The 21,557-nt window shown below is 36.7% G+C and overlaps 1 protein-coding gene across 1 annotated transcript; it reads right to left on the reverse strand.

The window, feature by feature from the left end:
* Positions 1–1,806: 1,806 nt before the first annotated feature.
* On the reverse strand, positions 1,807–11,229 carry LOC105036903 (F-box protein At5g51370). The gene is given in 5 exon segments (XM_073255722.1): positions 1,807–2,386; positions 2,474–2,676; positions 2,679–2,734; positions 9,775–10,072; positions 10,075–11,229. Coding segments are annotated over 5 exon segments (1,476 nt in total). The 5' UTR covers positions 10,940–11,229; the 3' UTR covers positions 1,807–2,332.
* Between the last annotated feature and the right edge of the window lie 10,328 nt (positions 11,230–21,557).

Below are 21,557 nucleotides of genomic sequence, written 5' to 3' on the forward strand. Positions count from 1 at the left end.
GCTCTTTAAAAGGTGCTTCACGTGGGAAGAATTTTTTTTTCCTTATGAACGTGAGGTCCTCTTGACTCATAACCGATATAGGACTATTGATGCTCTCCATATTATTATAATTATAATAGGGGTAATAAGATGTTGATGTTAGTTTTCTCCCATGATGGATATGATTTAACTTAGCTAGAATCATAAATAAACAACTAAGTGGTATGTGTGACGGGAAGAAGTTTTTTCTTTACCCAATACTCAGTGCAAATCAGGGATATCCTTAGGTGGTGTTTAGTAACATAAATAGGATCCTCAAGATGATCTTACATCACTTATTATTCTTTTCTCAGGTTATTTAATCCTCGATTATGTGAGATTGACCCGCTTGTTTTGCTATATTGTATTAATTAAAAATTTTTACATATTAATGAGTAATCTCTTTGGCATTCCATGGAAATCCAAGATTGTTAACCATATAATACTAAAATTATTTTTTATATGTATCATAAAAATATATAATCATATAAAATATATAATAATAATAAAATTAATATTTTTATTAATATTTATATTTTATATTTTTAATATAATATTTGTTTTGATGAGAAAAATAAGGCAACTAAAAAATATATTAAATAATTTTATTATATAAATATAAAGAACAATAATACATGTCTATTATAATTTAAAATAATTATTAAATAATAATATGACAATAATATGATTAATAATATATCATAAATAATTAATTCTATTAATATTTATAATTCATATTTTTTAATACTAATATGTATTTTGATTAGAAAAATAAGGTAACTAGAAGTAATATATTAAATAATTTTATTATATAAATATAAAGAATAATAATATATTTTTATTATAATTTAAAATAATTATTAAATAACAATATGACAATAATATGATTAATAATATATTAAATACTATATATAAATATAATATATAACATCAATATAATATTACATCACATATATGATATTGATATAATACATTAATAATATATTGGTATATCAATACATTTTTTTTATTAGATTGAGAGGTATTTTTATTTTTAAATTTTAGTCCAAGATCACTACTACATGATGGTCCATCATGGACAAATATCCATCATTAGATTAGATGATGATTTAAAAATAAAGATGATTTGAGATCACTACCACGTAGGATCACCATAATGCAATCAAATAAGATAATCTCATCATCTCCGTCCACATCACTCTTGATGTTGAGATAATCATCCCATACCAAATGCACTTTTAAAATATATATATATATATATATATTATATATATATATATATATATATATATATATATATATTATATATATATATATATATATAGCCAATAAAAGGAGAATGGAGATGCTAAAATACATGCACATGGTTAAAATGAGGTTTTTTTTTTGTTAACTAGTTAAAATGAGTTTGATGGCAATCTCATAAACTACAACCAAAAATGCCTTCCTACCTAAAGATAAACTTACATCCTCTCCCACCGTTCCAAGGGCATGGTGGATGCAAGCAGAGATGCAAAAGACAATTGTATGCAAATGTGGCGTATTGATACATTACCACATCCTATGAACATGAATAAAAGCATTGCCTTGAAACAAATACAATGAAAGAAAAAAATTCATGTAGCCGACTCCAACTAGTTAGGGATTAAGACAGTTGAGTTGGCTCAACACGGGAGGTAGAACATCCTAGCTAAAACAATTGCATTGCTTCAGTAACCTCTTGCATAATTCATAGGCTCCCATATACGAAAGATAAATGAGAATCATAAATCAAACAAGAGCGACGTCTGACATAGAAAATTATCTGTATTTCTTATATCCCTTCACGGTCCATTTGATAAACAACAGAGACGTTAGTAAAAAAGGATAACATTATAGAAGACAAGAATGGAGCAGCAGGGATGCTGCAGATGCTGCCTCTTTTTCACTTCAAGAAATAGCATGGCATCATTGCATTTATGTAGGTCGGATGCCTTTGGAATCAGAATTGCTCTGCGAGTATCAGAAAAGGAGGAATTGACCAATACGCTTGAATAGCTAGTCTCCCTTGAACTGCCTCTTTGTCAAGTGTTGGGGACTTGAAATGGTCATTCTCCCTTGGAACTTCTTAGTTGCACGTGACGTGGAGAACTAATCCCCGTTAGACCGCATGCCAACCAGTTTATACCCATGCAAAGCAATAAATGGCACAGTTCAGATAGTGGTGCATCAGGAGAAAATGTTGTGCCCTTCTTTGTATATCCTAAAGTATAGAAATAGAATTGGTGAATCAGCATAACGGTCAGGAACAACTGTGTCTATCCCTTGTTCTTTCTCATGGATCCTCTTCTGCCTTTCTCTTTGACTGTTGTCGTCCCTGTAGAGACTGCTGCAAAGCACATCCGGGATTCAATTTTCTCCTCTTCGAATAAACGCAAGGGGAATACAAAGTTACCATGATGATTGAGCTTCCTACCTTTCTGAAAAATCTCGCACCCTTCTTTCCAATTCCTGTCCCAGCAAGGCTCATGGCAAGGACAGATTTAGAATCAGGCCTCCACTTCAACTCTTTAAGAACAGAGAATAAGTTCGCCAGGGCAGAAGTAACTTCATCATCCTTCACTTTATCGCATGAAATAACTATAAGTCTTTGCAAATCCTTCCAAGACAAGATTACGATTCCAGACCTTCTGTAGTTAACAAGGAGCATCCCTCCAATGATAGAAATTTCACCCACCTGTAAAGAAATAAAAGTTAATTATAGTTTCAGAAAGCAAACAATTTAGCACCATCACACATTTAACCACAATAATATAATAGAATAATTAGTCACTATAATCAGGCCAGCTAATGTAAAGCTGAAAATAAGACAAAAACTATACACAAGGCAGCCCAACATGGCAACATTAAAAAGAAATACAAAAAAGGAAATCCATAGCATATTTACCAAGTTCTGCAACTTTCTAGAATCCATTGTGAGCAGAATAATGAAGACGTGATAATAGCCAGTACATTGAAATAATGCTAGCATCATAAATAGCCACGCCATGAAAATGATATGGTATAACAACTATTTCAACAATATACATGTTCAACCGACAGCAATATGGAAGAAGGAACTATCCAGAACATCTGCTTCTCTCTCAATGTGAAAGAACTTTTTTGAGATGGATCCTTTCTCTAGCACATTATCACTGATACACTTTTCTGTCATTCTGACAACTGCTTGTTCCTTGATATTGAATTTGAATGGAATATTGACTTATAATCAAGCACAAAGAGGAAAATAAAATAAAACCCTATATCCCATCTAATTATGCATTCAGAAATATTTCTGAGGTTGAGTCTTTTTTTTCATTATATGGTTTCTTTTCCTTTTTGTATTCACGAATATCAAATTTATGACTACTGCTGGAAAATGAAACAATATTCTCCCCTGGGAAACTCATCTTTAAAGCTTATTTTGGTAATGAATTTAAGGTTTTGCATAAATGGAACAGCACTCACTAGCAAGCTTCATCTAAGAGTGTACAATTACCAAGTCTATATGTTTTTACAAGAAAAATGAACTACCTTTCAGCAACATCATTAAATATAATAATTTTTTTGAATTGCACCGGCAACCGAAACTTCAAATTTTTAGTCCACAAAGATATAGTCGATTTGTTTTCTCCAAATATTCTTTTTGGATATATTATTTTCATCGAAGTAGGTGTGTATGAAGTAAGGTCATTAAATAATCTGGTATTTGTGATCCATCCAATATTAACAACCTCCAATTGAAACAAGACAGCCTGGAAAAGAAATTTATCAAATTCTATCATATAAATGAAGAAAACTTTGTCACCAACAGCAAATCTCAAAATGAGATTCAGGCCTTTCAATAGCATCACAACTCTAGAAATCTGAAACAGATAATGAACCTAATACAGTAGCCTCCACGGACATCAATAGAAGTACTCAAGAAACTAGAACCTGTTTACTAGAATTAGAAAAGTAGAAGCAACTAAAATCCCCTATTCAGACATCTTCCAACCCCTATATCATATCCTCAAGGTGAAGATAGAGGTTAGCTATTGTATAACAGTTTGCATCTTGAAAGTCACTTTAATTTCCTGCTAAGGATGAATACTTCTCTAGACCGGCAATGAGCATATTCAATACATATCTGAAATTGATACCACTAGGATAGAGCCTGGCATGTATCAGATACATTCTAACAATGGCCATTTAATTTTCAAAAAAAAAAAAAAAAAAGAAACAAAATATGATGAGCATGCAATCTAGATAATTCATAAATGCATATCACATATTTTGGGGCCTAGAGGGGCTATGCATTGAGTGGCTTGGGCAGGTTCAACACCTAGATCCATGATATATCGAGACAAATAAAACCCTCTGAACCCACTGTGCGTAACCTACCAAAAGAGAGAGAAAGAAAAAGAAGAAAAGAGGAAAGAAACAGTTGCATATCATGTCAGGTCACTAGCAACATGACCAGCCAGCAATGTAAGACAAAGGACACACCAAGAATTGCAAAATGTTTTTGTAAGGGGGAAAGAGTTTTCCAACACCTAACATAATGAAAGCAGGCTAGCACAACATTGATCATTCAATTTGTAAAGTATAATTTCAATCTCAACGATTTCCTATTACACATGCCAAGATGATTTCTTCACATGGCATATGAATGTTAGCTTGCAAAACCTTGGGACAGTTACAAATAAAACTAAGATGTATGAAAAGGCTCTGAAGACAATACCTACATGTCGCATGTAAAGTTTTTGGACAATATCATATCATTAGGTGCTTTGGAATTCAGACCAACTAAAATGTAAAACATGGTAACTAGTCAGATGTTGAAGAACTTAATCCCAATAATGAAAATTGGAGGCATGTATGTTGCCCCAAGTGATAGTTCATAAATTTAAGGAAAAATTACATGGACACCCCCTCAAGTTTACATCAATTTCACTTACACCCCCTCAAGTTTAAAACATCTCAATTAGTCCCTCCAAATTATCGAAGTGTATCAATGTGCCCCTTTCGTCCATCTTCGATAATGAAATGTTGTTATATGACCCTCACATGATGTCCTATCTTTTTCAAAATGATAAAATTATCCTTGATTTCAATTTTCAGTCAAGTGTTGCCAAAGCACCAAAAGGTAAAATCACGTGCCTCACGTGACCCATTGTTTTGGATGCCCTAAATATAGAGGGGAGGAAAACGAGTGAGTCTACAGTCTTGCTGAGAGAGATCTTCGATCAAGCCAGCCGTGGTAGAGAGGAGTCGCCATGTACGCCGCGGGTGAAGAAGAAGAAATTCGTGGAAGAAAGGAAGGTTACCGGTGGAGAAAGAGGCAATGGAGGGTTCCCAACCGAGCTCTTCCAGTTACACCTCTTCCCGAGTATTGATTTTTGCCATTGTAGAACCAGATCACCACTGAGGACCTCTTGGACCACTGCAAATCTTGACCGGCGTTTCTTTGGATGCAAAATGTATGAGGTACAGCAATCATTTTGTCATTTTCTATCACAATATCCAACCTTTATGTTTAACTTCAAATTGTTTGTCAGGTAAATGGGAGCTGTGGGTACTTCCATTGGCATGATCCCCCTTCAAATGCTAGGGACAAGGATATTATTAACAGGCTTTTGCAATAGAACAAAAAGCTTGAGGGCCAAATGCTAAGCTACAAAAGAAGGGCCACCTCGGCTGTTTGGTGTATACTAGTATGCTAGATTGCTATGCTTTTTTATGTAATCGTTCTCCATTTTAAATATACTGATTATTTTCGATTGAATGTCCCAATTTTGTTCCAGAAGTCTTGTACATTGTTTTTGAGATATTTCGAGTAGGTTGTATTTTGTAATTCTTTATGAAATGAGAAAATTTTCTCTAAGTTGTTAGCAGTGATGGTTGTTATAAGTGCTATATTGTTAATGGTACAGCATCTCACAAGTTGAACGTGTAATATATACTTCGAATGTAGTTCAAAGGATTCAAGAATCATGTTTGAATTAAGAACTAGTTGCATAATTAAAGATTCTCTCCTATTCCCGACATGTATATTCATTTCTTGAAGTTAGAATATCATAAAGTAATGGTTTGAATTACTTTAAGAACCTGTAATATCCCCTTGAACTTCTCTGAGACTCGCAATCTTATCCCCTGTTATATTAAAAAATTTCGATAAACACCCCTAACATTTTACTGCTATTACTTACATACTATCAAAGTGTTGAATATATACCTCCTATTTTCATAAAAAATGAACAGAGACACATTATCTTATGCAGTTTCGGGATACCTGTAAGAACTTTTTTAATCACACGCATCAAAATATCACGACTTTTAATAAAATTTCACAAAAAATATATAAAATTTGGCTGGCAAATCATAATGTATCACATGTATTCAAAATATATCAAATTGTTTCATAATGTTTCACAAAGCAAGACAAAGTATTAGTGCATAGACAGAAAAATCCAAATACATCCAAATGGATTAAAAATACATACAAAATACAATAAAGTCCCGATACGTCTAAAATGCCTTAATACAACCAAAATGAGCCTGATACATCTAAAATGGCCATGATACCATGATACATGTCATGGTTAAGATGAATGGAGTGCTGCTGTCTGAGACAAATGACCTACTGCCATCTAAGACAAATGACCTGCTGGCTGGAATGGCATTTGACTGTGGAAGGCTTCCTGTGGATCCCATCTGTCATGCTCACGCATATAAAAACAGGACCACAAAATATACGAGGACAAAGGTACCACAAAAAGCAAAGAAAAAATTCTAAAAATATCGATTTACGACCATAAAACCCTAAAACTATCGGTTAGCCACTAAAGAGACATACATCAATAGAATAATCACCATAATCATGATTTTATATGGAAAATAAATTGTTAAAAGATGCATTATTGGCAAAAAAAGATGTAGGGCTCATCCGCAGACGAAAATAAGATATTCAAGAGGCTGTCACACTCATGCATGAGGGAGGAGACATTGCTCGATCGAAACGGAGAGTAAGATGAGGTCGTCGCCAGAATCCGCCAGAGAACACTCGCCGAAGCAAGGGATGCAAAACGACAAATGTTGAAATAGGAGGGTCGGCATCGTAACAGATTTTGAAGGGAGGGATGGGCATTTTCATTTTTCGAAGGACAACATAACCGCATTATCACTTAAGTGGATGGAAAGAGTACATTGATACACTTCGATAATTTGGAGGTCTAATTGAGACGTTTTAAACTTGAGAGGGTGTGAGTGAAATTGAGATAAACTTGAGGAGGTGTTTGTGTAATTTTTTCTAAATTTAATTAAGATCTTGGCATTTGCAAATCGTGATTTCTACTGGAACTAGGTCAGATATATGAAATCCTGCATGTTTGTCATCTGGATATTTTTTTTTTGTCTAGTTCTCCTAAAATTTCTCATGGCTTAAGTTTTCGTCGAAGAAGGCAACATTCTAGAAAACTATAATGCACTTTCTAGGATGTTGAAGCATAAATTTCCACAGTATTTTACTGGTGTTAACTCTTTTTTCTATTCTAAAATATGTTACATTAGATTGTTGATATCATCCAGATTTGGATAAAGCACATGAATTTTTTTCACCCCAACATCCTGAATGCACTTCCACTAATGATGGTACAAACCTAAAGAAAAAATAGTAAACAAGGGACCATCAAGAGGATAATATGATGTCCAACTAACCTTTCATTAACCATAGAGTAAGAGCTATGTAATAGGAATTCACAATCGCCATATGAGTAGAAAAGCTTGGTTTCAATGCCATCCTCTTTTTCCTCATTGGTTTTTTATAGTTTTATAAAACAAGTGTTGGTATTACAAAGAGCATACCACCAAAAACCAAACAATCCCAAAAAAGCACTAAAACATTGTTCAAAGCACTAACTAAACATCATTGTCAACTATCTCAAGTACCCAACACACCAAAGACCAAGAAAGAAACAACACACTTCCCAAACAACATTAACTGTGCAAAAGCTTTAATGGATCATAAGATTACAACATCTAATGATGATTTTTGTAGCACATATATCGCTCAAAATTCATGACATGCTTTTTTAAAATATTACTATGATTCCCAAATCTCACAGTGGTGGTAGCCTTCTACACCGGATTGTCCTTTTTTATGTGTTATTCATTGAATCATGTAAATTGAAATTGTTGCAGCTAGAGGCTCATGGTTCGGCATGTGAGGTATCGTTCGTCTATCCCATAGACTCACGGTTTTGTCCTTCAAAAAATACCTCATATGGGATGGGTGATCCCTTCTTATATAAGCCAAAATCTTCCTTGGCTCACAACTAATGTGAGACCGATGATGCCTTCCCTTCTGCACCACAACATAGCTACCTCAGTCAAGGGAAGTCTGTGTATGGATGAAAAGTGTCCTCCTTACTTTTACCACAACCTCCAGTAAAAGAGGAGTCTGTGTATGGAGGAGAGATGCCTTTTTTCTTATTTTTACCACAAACTGATGTACATGCGAAAGGAGCTCGAAGCTGCAGGGGTGGTCTCCTACCTGCACACCATTGTTGCAGCCAAGGACTCATGGCTCAACATGTGAAGTATTATCCGCTCTGGCCCATGGGCCTCACTGTTTTGCCCTTCAAAAAGTGCTTTAATGAGATTGATGATCCATTCCTATATAAACCAGAGTTTTCCTTGACTCATAACTAATGTGAGACTAATGATTCCCTCCTTCTACACCATAATAGAAATGAATACTTATTCAAGCATGAAATAAAAACAGATTATCTATCATGTTTGTTTCTTGGATAACCATCACAATCCCTATGTAGTGCAGAATGGCATCTTCTCCAAATACATAGATATAGGATTTAGTGTTATAATAAGATAAATGAAGACAATGATGTTTACATATATAAGCATTCTTCAAGATTATATCAATCGTTAAGATAGTATATTTTGGAAATGATGCATTGGTTCTTACAAGTTCACATTGAAATTTACGAAACAATGCCATGAAAATGCCAAAAGACAGCATAGATACACCATATCAGATGCAAGTTTTATAAATACAAATTAATCCATTAAATTGACCCTAGCTAGGGCTAATAATGATCGAAACCTTCATTTGTTGTGCTTCCTTTATATGCTTTATATTTCTTTAATGCTCTTGGTACTATGGTGGATTAGATATAACAAAAGAATTTGAGAAACCATCAAATTCTCTTAGATCCAGAATGTAACAAGTCAATAAGTGCAAGAGGAATCTGCAAGACCCTATATATGAATGATAAAGGAATCTACAAAACCTATATACAAAATCTACAATATGGTTTCACTGCACCTTTATGATGCCAATATTTAGTCATTAGAAAACATTCTGCACTGCTGGAGAAGCACCCAGCATGCATACCTTCACCTAGCTACTGGTAGCACATAATCTTTTGAATTCTTTTTGAACTAACAGTAGTAATTCAAGCATGAATTATGCTACCTCAAAAATATTTTATAACATTAACTACAAGGTCAAAAAAGGGGGGAGAATCCACCAGATGACTTTTAGGCTGAATTGTATGTCCAGCCACAACCACACCATTTATCTGCTGCTGAGAAGCCACAATTAAATTCTTACATCTTTCAAGACCATTAAATCATCAGGCTTTTAAGCTTGCTGAACTAACCCAACACTCAATAATGATGAGAAACCAAAAGACGAAAAAATGGGGGTGGGGGGGGAGGTTGAGAAAAAATCAATACCTGCAGATGCTCGTGATCCTGAACATTTCATCGTCCAGTCCCCAGCAATCCTGAAACATGATCTCCCTGACCGACTCACACACCATAAACAGCGCACGCAAGCTTCTCTTGTCTCGCAGCTGGCACCGCTGCAATTGTAGCCGCTCGATCGTTGGGCACGACCCCAGGTGCTCCTCAGGCCCCGGATCGGTGTCAATCTTCTTGCAGCCCTGCAACCTCAGAGTCTTGAGGTTCTCACAGAAGGACACTGCCGCCATCCACCCGCCATCCATCCGGTGATCACAGATCGTCAGCTCTCCAGCATCAAGCAGCATCGCCCAATTGCCGAGATCCCATCATAGCTTCCTTCGCAGCCGCTGAGCTCCAACTTCACCAGCCGCTTGCACCCGTTGGCCAGCATGGTGAGCCCGATGTCGGTGACCCCGGGCCCACCATAAAGGCCCTCCACGGACCCCACCAGCCGCAAGATCTGGAGGTTCTTAAAGGCGGAGATGGGGCCGAGGGCGAGATCAGTGCATCGATGGAGCTCCAACTCCTGGAGGGTGGCGCATTCGCCGGCGATCGTCCGGATGGCGGACTCGGAGGCGGCGGAAACAAGGGCGAGCTTCCGCAGTCCTGGACAGCCGCGGGCGAGGGCCACGAGCCCGCGATCAATGACATCGGTCGAGAGGAAGCGGCCCCCGCCAATGGGGGGCTCTGCGTGGGGGTCCATGCGGACGGAAACCAGGCCGTGGGTGAGGAGGACGCCGCCGGTGGCGGCGTGGGAGGAAGGGGAGGCGAAGGAGGCGAGGACGAGGTCGACTTCAGTGAGGTCGGGGAAGCGGAGGGGGAGGCGATGGTAGAGGAAGGACCAGTCGAGAAGGGTAAGGGAACGGCGGATGCGACCGAGGAGGCGGAGCCATCGCTTGCAGACCAGGGAGGTAGGGCTATGGAGGGGGTCGGGGAGAACGGCAAGGATACGGAGGAGAAGCTCGTCGGAGAGGAGGGCGGTGAGGTCGGGGCCGGCCAGTGGCGGCGTTGAGGCCAGGGTTCTGGCGGGGAAGGGATCTAGGGTCAGGATTTGGTCTTCGAGCTGCATCTTGAGGACCACATGCTTGAGGGGCTTGTCGCCAAACCAGAAGTCTGGCCAGCTCGTCAGGCGGCGTTGGGGGCTCTGCTGATGCATCTACGGTTGCGGTGAGTCTCTCTGGCGGCGGCGATATAGGTGGGCAGTGGTCTGGTGCTCCACCGCTACATCGCCTCGTCCGCTGCTTGTCGCTGCGCCCTGGTACTACCACCGTTTCTCGCTTCGGTTCGCCCTCTTCGGTTCAAACTTTTCTCTGAGTTAAAAATAAAATATTTGTTGACCAGCTATTCTATTCCAGGCTAGGCAACGGATTTCTGAGAGAGAGAGAGAGATAGAAGTACAGGGTGAGTGATGGTGGGGACTTTCATGCTTTGTCCTGTTTAATTTTTCGTCGTTTCGTTTTGTTTGACGCGACGCTTCGATCTGCCGCCGAGCGGCGATTTTTTTTTATTCCTGCGCCGAGGGGGGATGGGACGAGCATTCGGGAAAAGGACGGGATTCCCCCTCCGGTTCGATCAAGGAAGGTGGAGATTGACTCGGAGATATGGTAGATACAGCAGACTAACGGACTTGAGGTCACAAAACTAAATACAAGTCAGGAATAGCCTTTTCTTTTTTTTTTTTCCTTGTTCTGTACAGCTAACAGCTCTCCTCATAGCTATTATTTTATTATCAATATATATTTTTATTTTTTTTTGATACAACTTGTCAATATAGATCTCGAATCATAAAATTAAATATAGAGAAACAGAAGTAAATCCTAATCGATATTTTCAACTTAAAAATAACTATCCACTTGAGTTTCAAATAAAAATAACTATCCATTTGAAACATAAGTTAAAAATAACTATTCATTTTGGTTGAAATGATCCTTACATCCTTATATCTTCATGTTCTTTGAAATACTACAGTATTATATTGTCATTGTATAATATTCTTTTACAATAAGGTAGTATTACATTATATTAGTATAGTATTTTTTTATAATAATATAGAATTATTTTATTATATTATATTAATGTAGTATTCTTTACAATAAAGTATATTATATTATATTAGTTTAGTATTCTTTTATAATAATGTAGTGTTACTTTATTGTATTATATTAGTGTAGTATTCTTTTACAATAAAATAGTATTACTCGTTTATTATAATATTACTTTACATCAATATAGTATTGCTTTATAATAGTGCAGTATAATTTTATAATGATATAGTGTTACTTTATAATGATGTAGTGTTGCTTTATAACTGTAAAGATAATTAGATCATTTCACCCCATTTGATTAGTTACTTTTAAATTATATTTTAAATAAAAAACTGCTTTTACTTGAAACTCAAGTAGGTAGCTACTTTTAAATTTAAACTCAAATAGATAGTTTTTCCTAGTTTATCCAATTAAATACAAGTTAGAAACAACTTTTTATATACATGCACAGCATGCATGCACACGCATGGGTAATAGCTCTTCTCGTGGAGGATGTTTAAATCAACAAATGAGGACATTAAGATATTATTTTTTATTTTTTTAACCATCCGATGATCATCTGATTAAGAATCTATGGCAGTCTGAGATCCATCAGAGTGGGTGGAGCCATCGGACGAGAGGGTTAGTGATCGACGGGGTTGGGACAATGAGAAGGGGGGTGGGAGCGATGAGGAGGGAGTTGGGGGTGGGAGTGATGGAGTCGCAGGGGTGAGGGAGAGCCTTAGGGGTCGGATCTAGAAGATAATAATAAAATTAGGGGTGGAAATGATAGGCGAGAGCCATCGAAGTAGGAGAACTTTTGGAGCCGATGTGGGGGTCGGATCTAGAAGACATAGTGATAGGTCAACAGTGACGACAGCGAAGATCATACAAGAAGCATGGAAGCCAGGGATGAAGTCGTTGCCATGAGGTAGCGAGTGGTGGCACTAATAGCGGCAACAATCTCCAGGGGCAGCCTTCATCCACTTCTTGGCTTGATGCAGGAGGTCAGTCTTAATAGGGACGATGGCTATGGAGGATTCGGCGCCAATATTTGTGGCGGGGGTGATGGCCTTGGAGGATCTGGTGGTGAAATTGGAGGCTAGGATGATGGCCGTAGAGAATCTGGTAGCAGCATCAATGGTGGAGGCCTTGTGGATGGGGTGGGGTATGAGAGGAGAAGAAGACCTTAGCAACTGAGAGAGAGAGAAAGATGAGAGGTTGGGTTTGATGGGGGAAGAATAGGGAAGATCCTAAAAATTGAGATTTTGGATGATTTTTTTTAGCTTGTCATCTATTTTCACTCAAAATTATTCTTACAATTCAAATTATTTATTGCACTAATAACGTGCATCACCAATTAAATTAGTTATTTATAGATAAATAGTGTCATCCATCCTAAATCAGATGACGAAGAAAGGCTAACAATGATAAGATCCAAAAAGATTTGGGAGCACCATAGTAAAATTCAAAAAGAAAAAAAATGAAATTGGAGTGGGATGCCACTCGTAGAGAGTCCTTGGTTGGTTGCTTCGGAGTTCAAAAAGCGGGCCTATATTGTGGATCTATCTGGACTCGGAGCATTTTGTTTAGATAAATTGATTTTAAGCTTGATAGACCTGATCAGCATGAAATTTAACCCATCTTCCAAACAGATCATGTTTGAATTTACATCAATTGAATCCAAACCTGATATATATATATATATATATATATATATATATATATATATATATATATATATATATATATATATATATATATATATATATATATATATATATATATATATATATATATGGCATAAACTATAATATAAAATATTAAAAATATCTTCTTCCTCATCATTTTTGCCCATGGCCTATCTCCTTCCTCTATCCTGCGCCAAATCCATCCCTTCGGGAGCTGCTTAGGATGTTAAATCCATTAGTGCTAGTGACATTGGCAACTTTGGTGCGACCTTACTCACCCTTGGTGATGGTGAACTTTGCAGCCTTACTCTCCATGCGACCATCATTGCCCTTGGCAATGGTGAAACTCTGTGGCATTGCCCTCCATGAGATTTGATAACTCTATATCTTGACTGATGATTAGTGAATAAATAGGTCCTCACTGCCATCATCTAGCATGATAAAGCCAAGCCTCTTCATTCAGTTGAATCGCTACTGCTTCTGTTTGCCATCAGAAAGGAGAATGGAGATTGGGAAAATCCATCACAAAGAGCCCAATAAGTAGTAGGCTCAGGTCTGAAAAGTAGAGCTATCAAAATGAGCCGATCTAGCCTGGCCCTAGCCCACGTGGGTGTGATTATGTGGCCGGGCCGGGCTTGACCACTTGTTAAAATGGGTTATAAAAATTCAGCCGGCCCTAGCCCACATGGGCTGTGGGTTAGAGCCGGACTAGCCCACTTCTCTTTTTTTTTTTTTTTTATAGGGTCGGACTAGTCTATTCTAGAGTCACTTTCATAGCTTTCTCCTTTATTATGGAGTCACTATGAAAAAAATTAAAACTCAGCATTCAACGAGTAATAAGAAGTCAAGTAACAACAGAGTTTTTAAGACCAAACAAAAACTAAACTTACAACTATGATGAAACAACATCAAACTCAAATGCATTATCATATTACATCAAACTCAAAATACAACATCAAATCAAACAAGCTATTCCTCCACAAATTCATCTTCTTGAAGCATATTTGAATCCACTCTTGATGTCTGAAGGCCAGTGCTACTACCATCTTCGTATAAAATTCACAACCAATTAAAAATCAATTAAACAATCAATTCTAAAGATAAATTAATGAATAAAGATTATAAAGTATATACAACAAATACACAAAAAATATTATCATCAAGATTTGGAACAAAGCTATGCAACCAATTTCGAATGCAAATTAGAATTTGGATATTTTCATGAATGATAGAATTTCTGTATTTGGTGAGAATACGACCATCAATACTAAAAGTAGATTCTGATGCTGCTATAGTAATTAAATACTTAATACATCATGTGCCATGATAGAAAGGGTAGAAAATCATTTAGCATTAGTCTTCCAATAATTGAGGACATCCAAATCATCATAGTGGTCATAATGAAGTTTTGCTTCATCCAAATAAATATCCAATTGCACTTGCCGATGTCAACAACATTTTTATTTTGAAACATTTTAAAGTTCAGCAATATTTTAAACATATGGACAAAACATAAATAAAATAAATAAGATATAATAATTAATATATAACTAAAAAAAACTGACATTGAAGATTTTTGATCTCTTGTGCTACTTCCACTTTCCACTCCCACTTCCACTTGGCCTATGCAACAAGATGGACTCATTGGACGATGGAGAAGCACTTGGTACACTGAAGTTGTTTACATATTCTTCAAAAATTTTCTCCAATTTCTCCTTCACATTTTTTACCTCCTCTTGAGAAGTTGAAGGGTCAAGCTTTGTATAACAAATTTTAATAAATCAAGTTTCATTCATGGGTCAAGAATAGCTCCAAAGGCAAGTACCACACTATAATCCTTCCAATATTTATCAAACTTTTCTTTCATTCTAGTAGCCATCTCCCTTATTACCTCATCATCATTATCTAAGTCTCATTTAACATACATTCAATTTTTCAAACTTGCATAAAATACAAGTTGGAGATCAGATAAGATGAACCTGAGATCATATTTGTAGTCTTATAAAATGGTTCCAAGAATTCTTACACATTATCTCCTCTCCTCCACTCTTCATCTATTGGACAATATTTATAATTCCTATCAATCACCTGAAGAGTATCCAAAGCTTTTTGATATTTAATTGTACTTTCAAGAATCAATTATGTTGAATTCTATCTGGTTGACACATCCAACCTTAAACCAATTCCTGTGTCAATGCTAACTTGCTAAACATATTCTTGAAATTTGATCATCCTCCTATCTGATCCTCTTACATACTTGACACTCTTTCTAATTTTAAATAATACTTCACTGGCTAATTTTAAGCCCTCTTGAACAATAAGATTTAATATATGAGCCGAATACCATACATGAAGAATTCACCATCACACAACAAGATATTTTACAAACAAAGATGATTTTTCAAATATCTTGCATATTATTATTAGCAGAAGCATTATCCAATGTAAGAGAAAAATTTTTTTATCTATTTTTCATTGTTTCAAACAATCAAATATAGTTGCTTCCAATTCAGCTCCAGTGTGTGGAGGTTTCATACGACAAAAGTTAAAATTTTACTACATAATTTTTAATTTTAATTAACAAAATGGGTAGTTAAATAAATATAACCCTCTATAGTAGATGTTGTCCATACATTAGAAATTAAACACACTCTATTAGGAATCTTAGCCATGACTTGCTTAAACTTCTTCTCTTTGATATAAACTTTTTTGACATCAGACATAGCAGTATTCCTAGAATGCATCACTACATTTGGATTTAAGTATTTTGCCCAAGCCCTAATCTTCTCATATTCAATAAAAGAAAAAGGCAAATCATGCTGAATTATAGCATCTGCTAGCATATGATGATGAACCTTTTGATTTATCTTTCTTGACCTCATTTTGCCATCTTGATCAACGAGCATTGGACCCACATCTTGATATTCAATTTCTTTACAGCTTGAAATATGATGAGATAAATGTGAAGTCTCATAATTGATGCGAGTTTTAGGATTATTATCAACTGCATATTTTTTTTTACAATGATTGCAAGCTACCCTTTCAATCCCCACTTTATCTTTATCAATTTTTGAGAAATATTTCCATACACTTGATGTTTCTCTTTTAGTGCTTTTAGTGGAAAGAGTTTCAGTATTAATAGTGGTATTCACTGACTCCATTATTTTTTCTATAATCCAATAGTTTAAATAAATCAATATGGTCAGCACTTATTCAAAACCTAATACAGTAATGCACATCAAAAGATTAAAAACATAGCTGGTAGCAGCTTAAAAAAATTTAACCTGATTCTTAAAACATATTTCAAAGATAAAAAGGTGGGAGTACGAGACTCTGTGGATACTTAAACAGAGTCACAGAGAGGAGGGGGGACTATGTGGATTGTGGGACTATGGGATCGTGGGACTCTATGGATACTTAAACAGACATAGTCACAGAGAGAAGAGGGATTGTGGAACTGGGACTGTGGACTGTGGGAGGACTGAAGAGGGGGGAGAGAGGATCATGGACCGTGGACTATAGGAGGACTAAAGAGGGGGGATAGAGGATCGTGGACTGTGCTCGCTGTAGACTGTGGGAGGACTAAGGAGGGGAGATAGAGCCTCAGTGCAGTGCGGAGGTTTGGAGGAGGGTCGGAGGTTGGCCGTCGCAGCCTCCATCATATCTCGAAACCTCAGTGCAGCGCAGAGATCCGGAAGAGGCAAGATCGATTGGGGGGAGGCACGGAGGAGGCGGGACTACCGAGGAGGGAGGGGAGGGCACGGAGGAGGTTGGAGTCATCTGAGTCCGGGACCGGTGGGAGCTGGCAAGGCAGAGCCAAAGATTCAAGTCATCCAACATCTGAGATCACAGACGAAATGAGGATCTTGGATGCAGCGACAGAGGAGGAAGAAGACCCACTGACCCAATTCAGCCCATGGGCTACAGGGGCAGGGCCAAAAAGAAGATTGAGCCATCAAGAAACTCACAAGTTTGAAGCTCGATGTTGCCGGCTCACCGCATGCCGTGAGTCCACTCCCCTGTCACCGCCCAACGCTGCTGCTTCTCTCCTCTGCTGTCGCTTGGATGCCGGTCGTCTCACCTAACCCTAAATACCCATAGGCCAGAGCAAGAGAAGGCATCGATTGAATGGAGGATTGGACTTTGGAGGGTTAGTGCTAGGCAACTGGTGAAGTGGGCCAAGCGACGAATAGCCAATACTCAGTAAGAATAAGTATCAGGAACTCAACTCAAGTGATCGTCTATTCACCTGATCGGGTATGGGCCGGTCCACGGGCTGATCTAACCCTAACTCGGTTCAACCCATGGGCTACAGGGGCCAGGCCAAAAAGCCCACTTTCATGAATGGGTTAGAATTTCTCAATCCTATTCAGCCCATTTTTAGGGCCAGATGGGTTGACCAATGGATTTGATCCATTTTGACAGCTCTATTGGAAAGTAAGGCCGATGGTCTGGCTAGATCGGGCCCATAATGAAATCTCTCAAAGGCCAAATTTGGTTGGGCCCAAGCTTGACTAAATCAAATGATATTTTGTGCTAAGTCCGATATGAACTTGGCTTGATCTGCCTGTTGAGTAGATCTAAACGTACGATGAGAGGGCAAGAAGCAAATCAAGTTGCAGATTTCTTGACAAACCATGAAGCAGTTTGGAATGATAATCTTTCCATTGATCTTGCCTCTTTAATTAGAACAGGTGCTCAGGGAGTTGTTTTCACGAGATTATGGTGAAGTTTCTTCATTCTTTATTATCAAAAAAAAAAAACGAGGAAGGTCTCCACTCGAGGAGGATGGTGAAACCTAGAAGAGAGGGGAAGAGAGTTTGGATATCACGGGTCCGGTCAGGCTTCACGTTGTCCTGATGGGAAGCCAATGATAGATAAACGAGCAAAGGACCAGCCGTTGATCCTCGACGTTTCCTTTCAATCATGGCTGGGATTTTGATTTCCATTTTCAAATGTGGAACCTTCTCTTCTTTTCTTCTTGCTTTTTCATGTTGTTGGAATGGGATACAAACAAGAAAGCAAAGGAATTAAAAGTTGGATGGTTGTGTGCAAGAAACTTTATTATAAAAGACACGTTTGGTTCTATTCTTCAAGTCTCCTCCCAACAAGCAAAATAACCTCAACCCTTAGTCTGGAGTCACCGCATGGTGGATTCAGGTTTGGATGCTATCCAGCATGAACACGGATCCATGAGGGATTTCGGTCTAAATTTTTTCAGCCCAATCCCTGGCTCTCATTTACAATAAGACAATATAAATAATGTTGCAGAGGAAGCCATGACCTAAGTAGGTCCAGGAAATTGAAGAGGATTTAAAAGGTTAATGGAATTGGCATGACACTAAACAAGCTGAATGATATAAAATATCAGCATTGAATGAAAGAAAACTTCTGTGAAGAAAAATGCATTCATGGTAATCAAAATAGCCCAATAATAATATAATTTAAAATTAGCCAGTAAACTTTATATAAAATGTGAAGGATATAAAAGTAAAACTATTTTTATATGCCACGTAAACTATAGAGCCCAAGTCAGGTTAGGTTTATTCGAATTCATTCACATAAGTTAGTTTATTATATGATCAGGTTGGTTTGTATTCAATCACTCATTTACAGTGCGTATATCCAGACTTCCAATGTTAGATGGATCTACTTTTGGGCCCATTCTTGGCCCATCGGTCTACCATCGATAATGGGGAAGGGAGCAATTCTCTGTGCAGGGTGCGCGCGGTGATTGGATCACGCGCCGGGGGTTGGGGTGGGCGCTCCGTGCGCGCCGATCACCGCACGTGGTGCAGCTCGCAATAAGAATTTCGCATGGGGAAAGTGATGAAGAAATGGTTTGAAATTGGGCCTCGGGTTATAACCTTGTGGAATTGGCAAAATGCAACATTACACCTATTGACCTGAGCTAGGTCAAGCTTCGGTCCAATCAAGCTTAGCTTGAACTTTGACCAAGCCTGGTTTCCACTCAAGCCAAACCTAAGTCTATTTCAGTCAGCTTTAATGGTTGAATAAAAGCTTATTTCATAGTTAAATCTAATTAAATGTGGCCATGATTCAAGCTTAATTTATGCTTGTTTGAATGATCAATTGTACACTGTCTTTCAATGATAGCCATAGGTTTTACTATAACCTTGTGGGACTGGCATGATGAAACTCCACACATATACAAATGTGTGACCAAGCCAATCTAAGTTGAACCATAGATCGATCAAGCTTAAAGGAAATTAATCTAGAGCTTGAAGAGTCACACCAAGCTTGACTTTATTATTTGATCAAGCTCAATATTGAATCAAGCCAACCCTAAATCCATTTCAGTCAGCTTGATGACCTTTAATATTTTTGATTTAAGCTTGTTTCAAGCTTCAAATTTCCATTCTATCTTGATACAAGTTTAATTTAGGCTCGGTTTAATGATCAATTATTGCTAATCATACCAAAGGTTAGTTGTTGATTTGAATCTTACAACTGGTTAAATGAAATGTTCCAAATTGAGGAATTGACCTTGTATCGACCTAAGGTGGGTATGGCATGCATTGAACCAAGGATCAAACGGATAAAGAGAATCGATGGATATGCATGTATATTCTAATTTTAAGTTTTCTATGATATTTTCTTATATAAAAGTTATATTTTTGTAAAAAAAAATGCAACAGTATCGAGTTGCTGGAAATATTTATATTTCTTATATGGATGAAAAATCATACACCATCCAAGTTATATATATATATATATATTATATATATATATGCAACGTCCATACATTCATATTAGCATTTAAAACTAATTTATCATGTAAATAACATATCTGATTAAAAATTATACTAAGTTGATATAAAATGATATTCTTATCAATAGTTTTATCCTATATTTTGTAGGTATTGCACAAATAAAGAGAAAGAATGGATGATGTAAAAAATCATTTCTCTCCCTCTGTCTTTAAGATATTTCGGTACTTGAAGATTTTTTTTTTTTTGAGTACCTTGATGAAAATAGAAATTTAATTATAAAAAAAAATTTTAATTTATTTTTAAATATATCACATATGCATATATTTTACTATATAATTTTATAACATCATGTGAAATACCTTTTCAACTACAATATTCACTGCAAGAAAACGAGTCTTACCTGACAAATTTTGTTGGGGGTCTTTTTTTTTTTTTTTTTTTGATTGGAATGTTAGGTAGAGCCACCGAGATACTTGATTCATGGCAGCTTTATTTTGTTGGTGGTCTTGCGTAAGCTATCTCTTAATTACATGGAAGTAACAACTTAAAATATAATTTTAGTAACCATATACAAAAAGGCATGATAATTTTTGGATAATAGAAAATGCCTTAATAACATATACAAAATTATTGGCAAAGATATGTATTTTGGATAATATTTTTATTACATTATTTTTTCATCTCTAAGCCCTAAATTTTGGTGAATATGTCATTTGGTATAATTGCCAGAGATTTAATCATTATTAAAGCATAATTAAATATTTTCATTGTCCAAAAATTATAATTAATTATTTGGTGGTTTGGAGTTTTTGTTGGAGGTGCCATCTTAAAAAAAAATATATTTTTTACAATTTTAACAATGATATACAGGAAGCCATTGACAAATATAAATTTTTAAAAGTTAAATAAATTCAATAAAATATGTTCTAACTCATTGCATCCGTAGTAACAAAGAATCCTCCAACCGTAAATATTTTATTATATTTATTAAAATATATTATATTATTAAATGATTTAAGTTCAGAGGATGTCACAGATCTTGTCCTTCTCTGTTTTCAATAATCTGAGAAATTATTTTTTGGACTACGCCTAGGTAGATCGATGAAAATCTTGGAGCACGAAAATGGTGGATAACGTGTGTTGCGGCCAACTTTTCATTATCGAAAATGAACACCTGCAAAACAGCATCCATACAGACCGAATTTGTATCCGACGGAGACCCTCCGATGCCTACAACAGAGAGGAAAGTTGGTGAACAGGAGTTGAATATAAGCAATAGCAGAGTCTTGGCCTAGAGTTGGCTTATCAGCCCTGTTCCTTTGCCC

Source organism: Elaeis guineensis, chromosome 4 (assembly GCF_000442705.2).
Source record: "Elaeis guineensis isolate ETL-2024a chromosome 4, EG11, whole genome shotgun sequence".
NCBI classification, from domain to species: Eukaryota; Viridiplantae; Streptophyta; class Magnoliopsida; order Arecales; family Arecaceae; genus Elaeis; species Elaeis guineensis.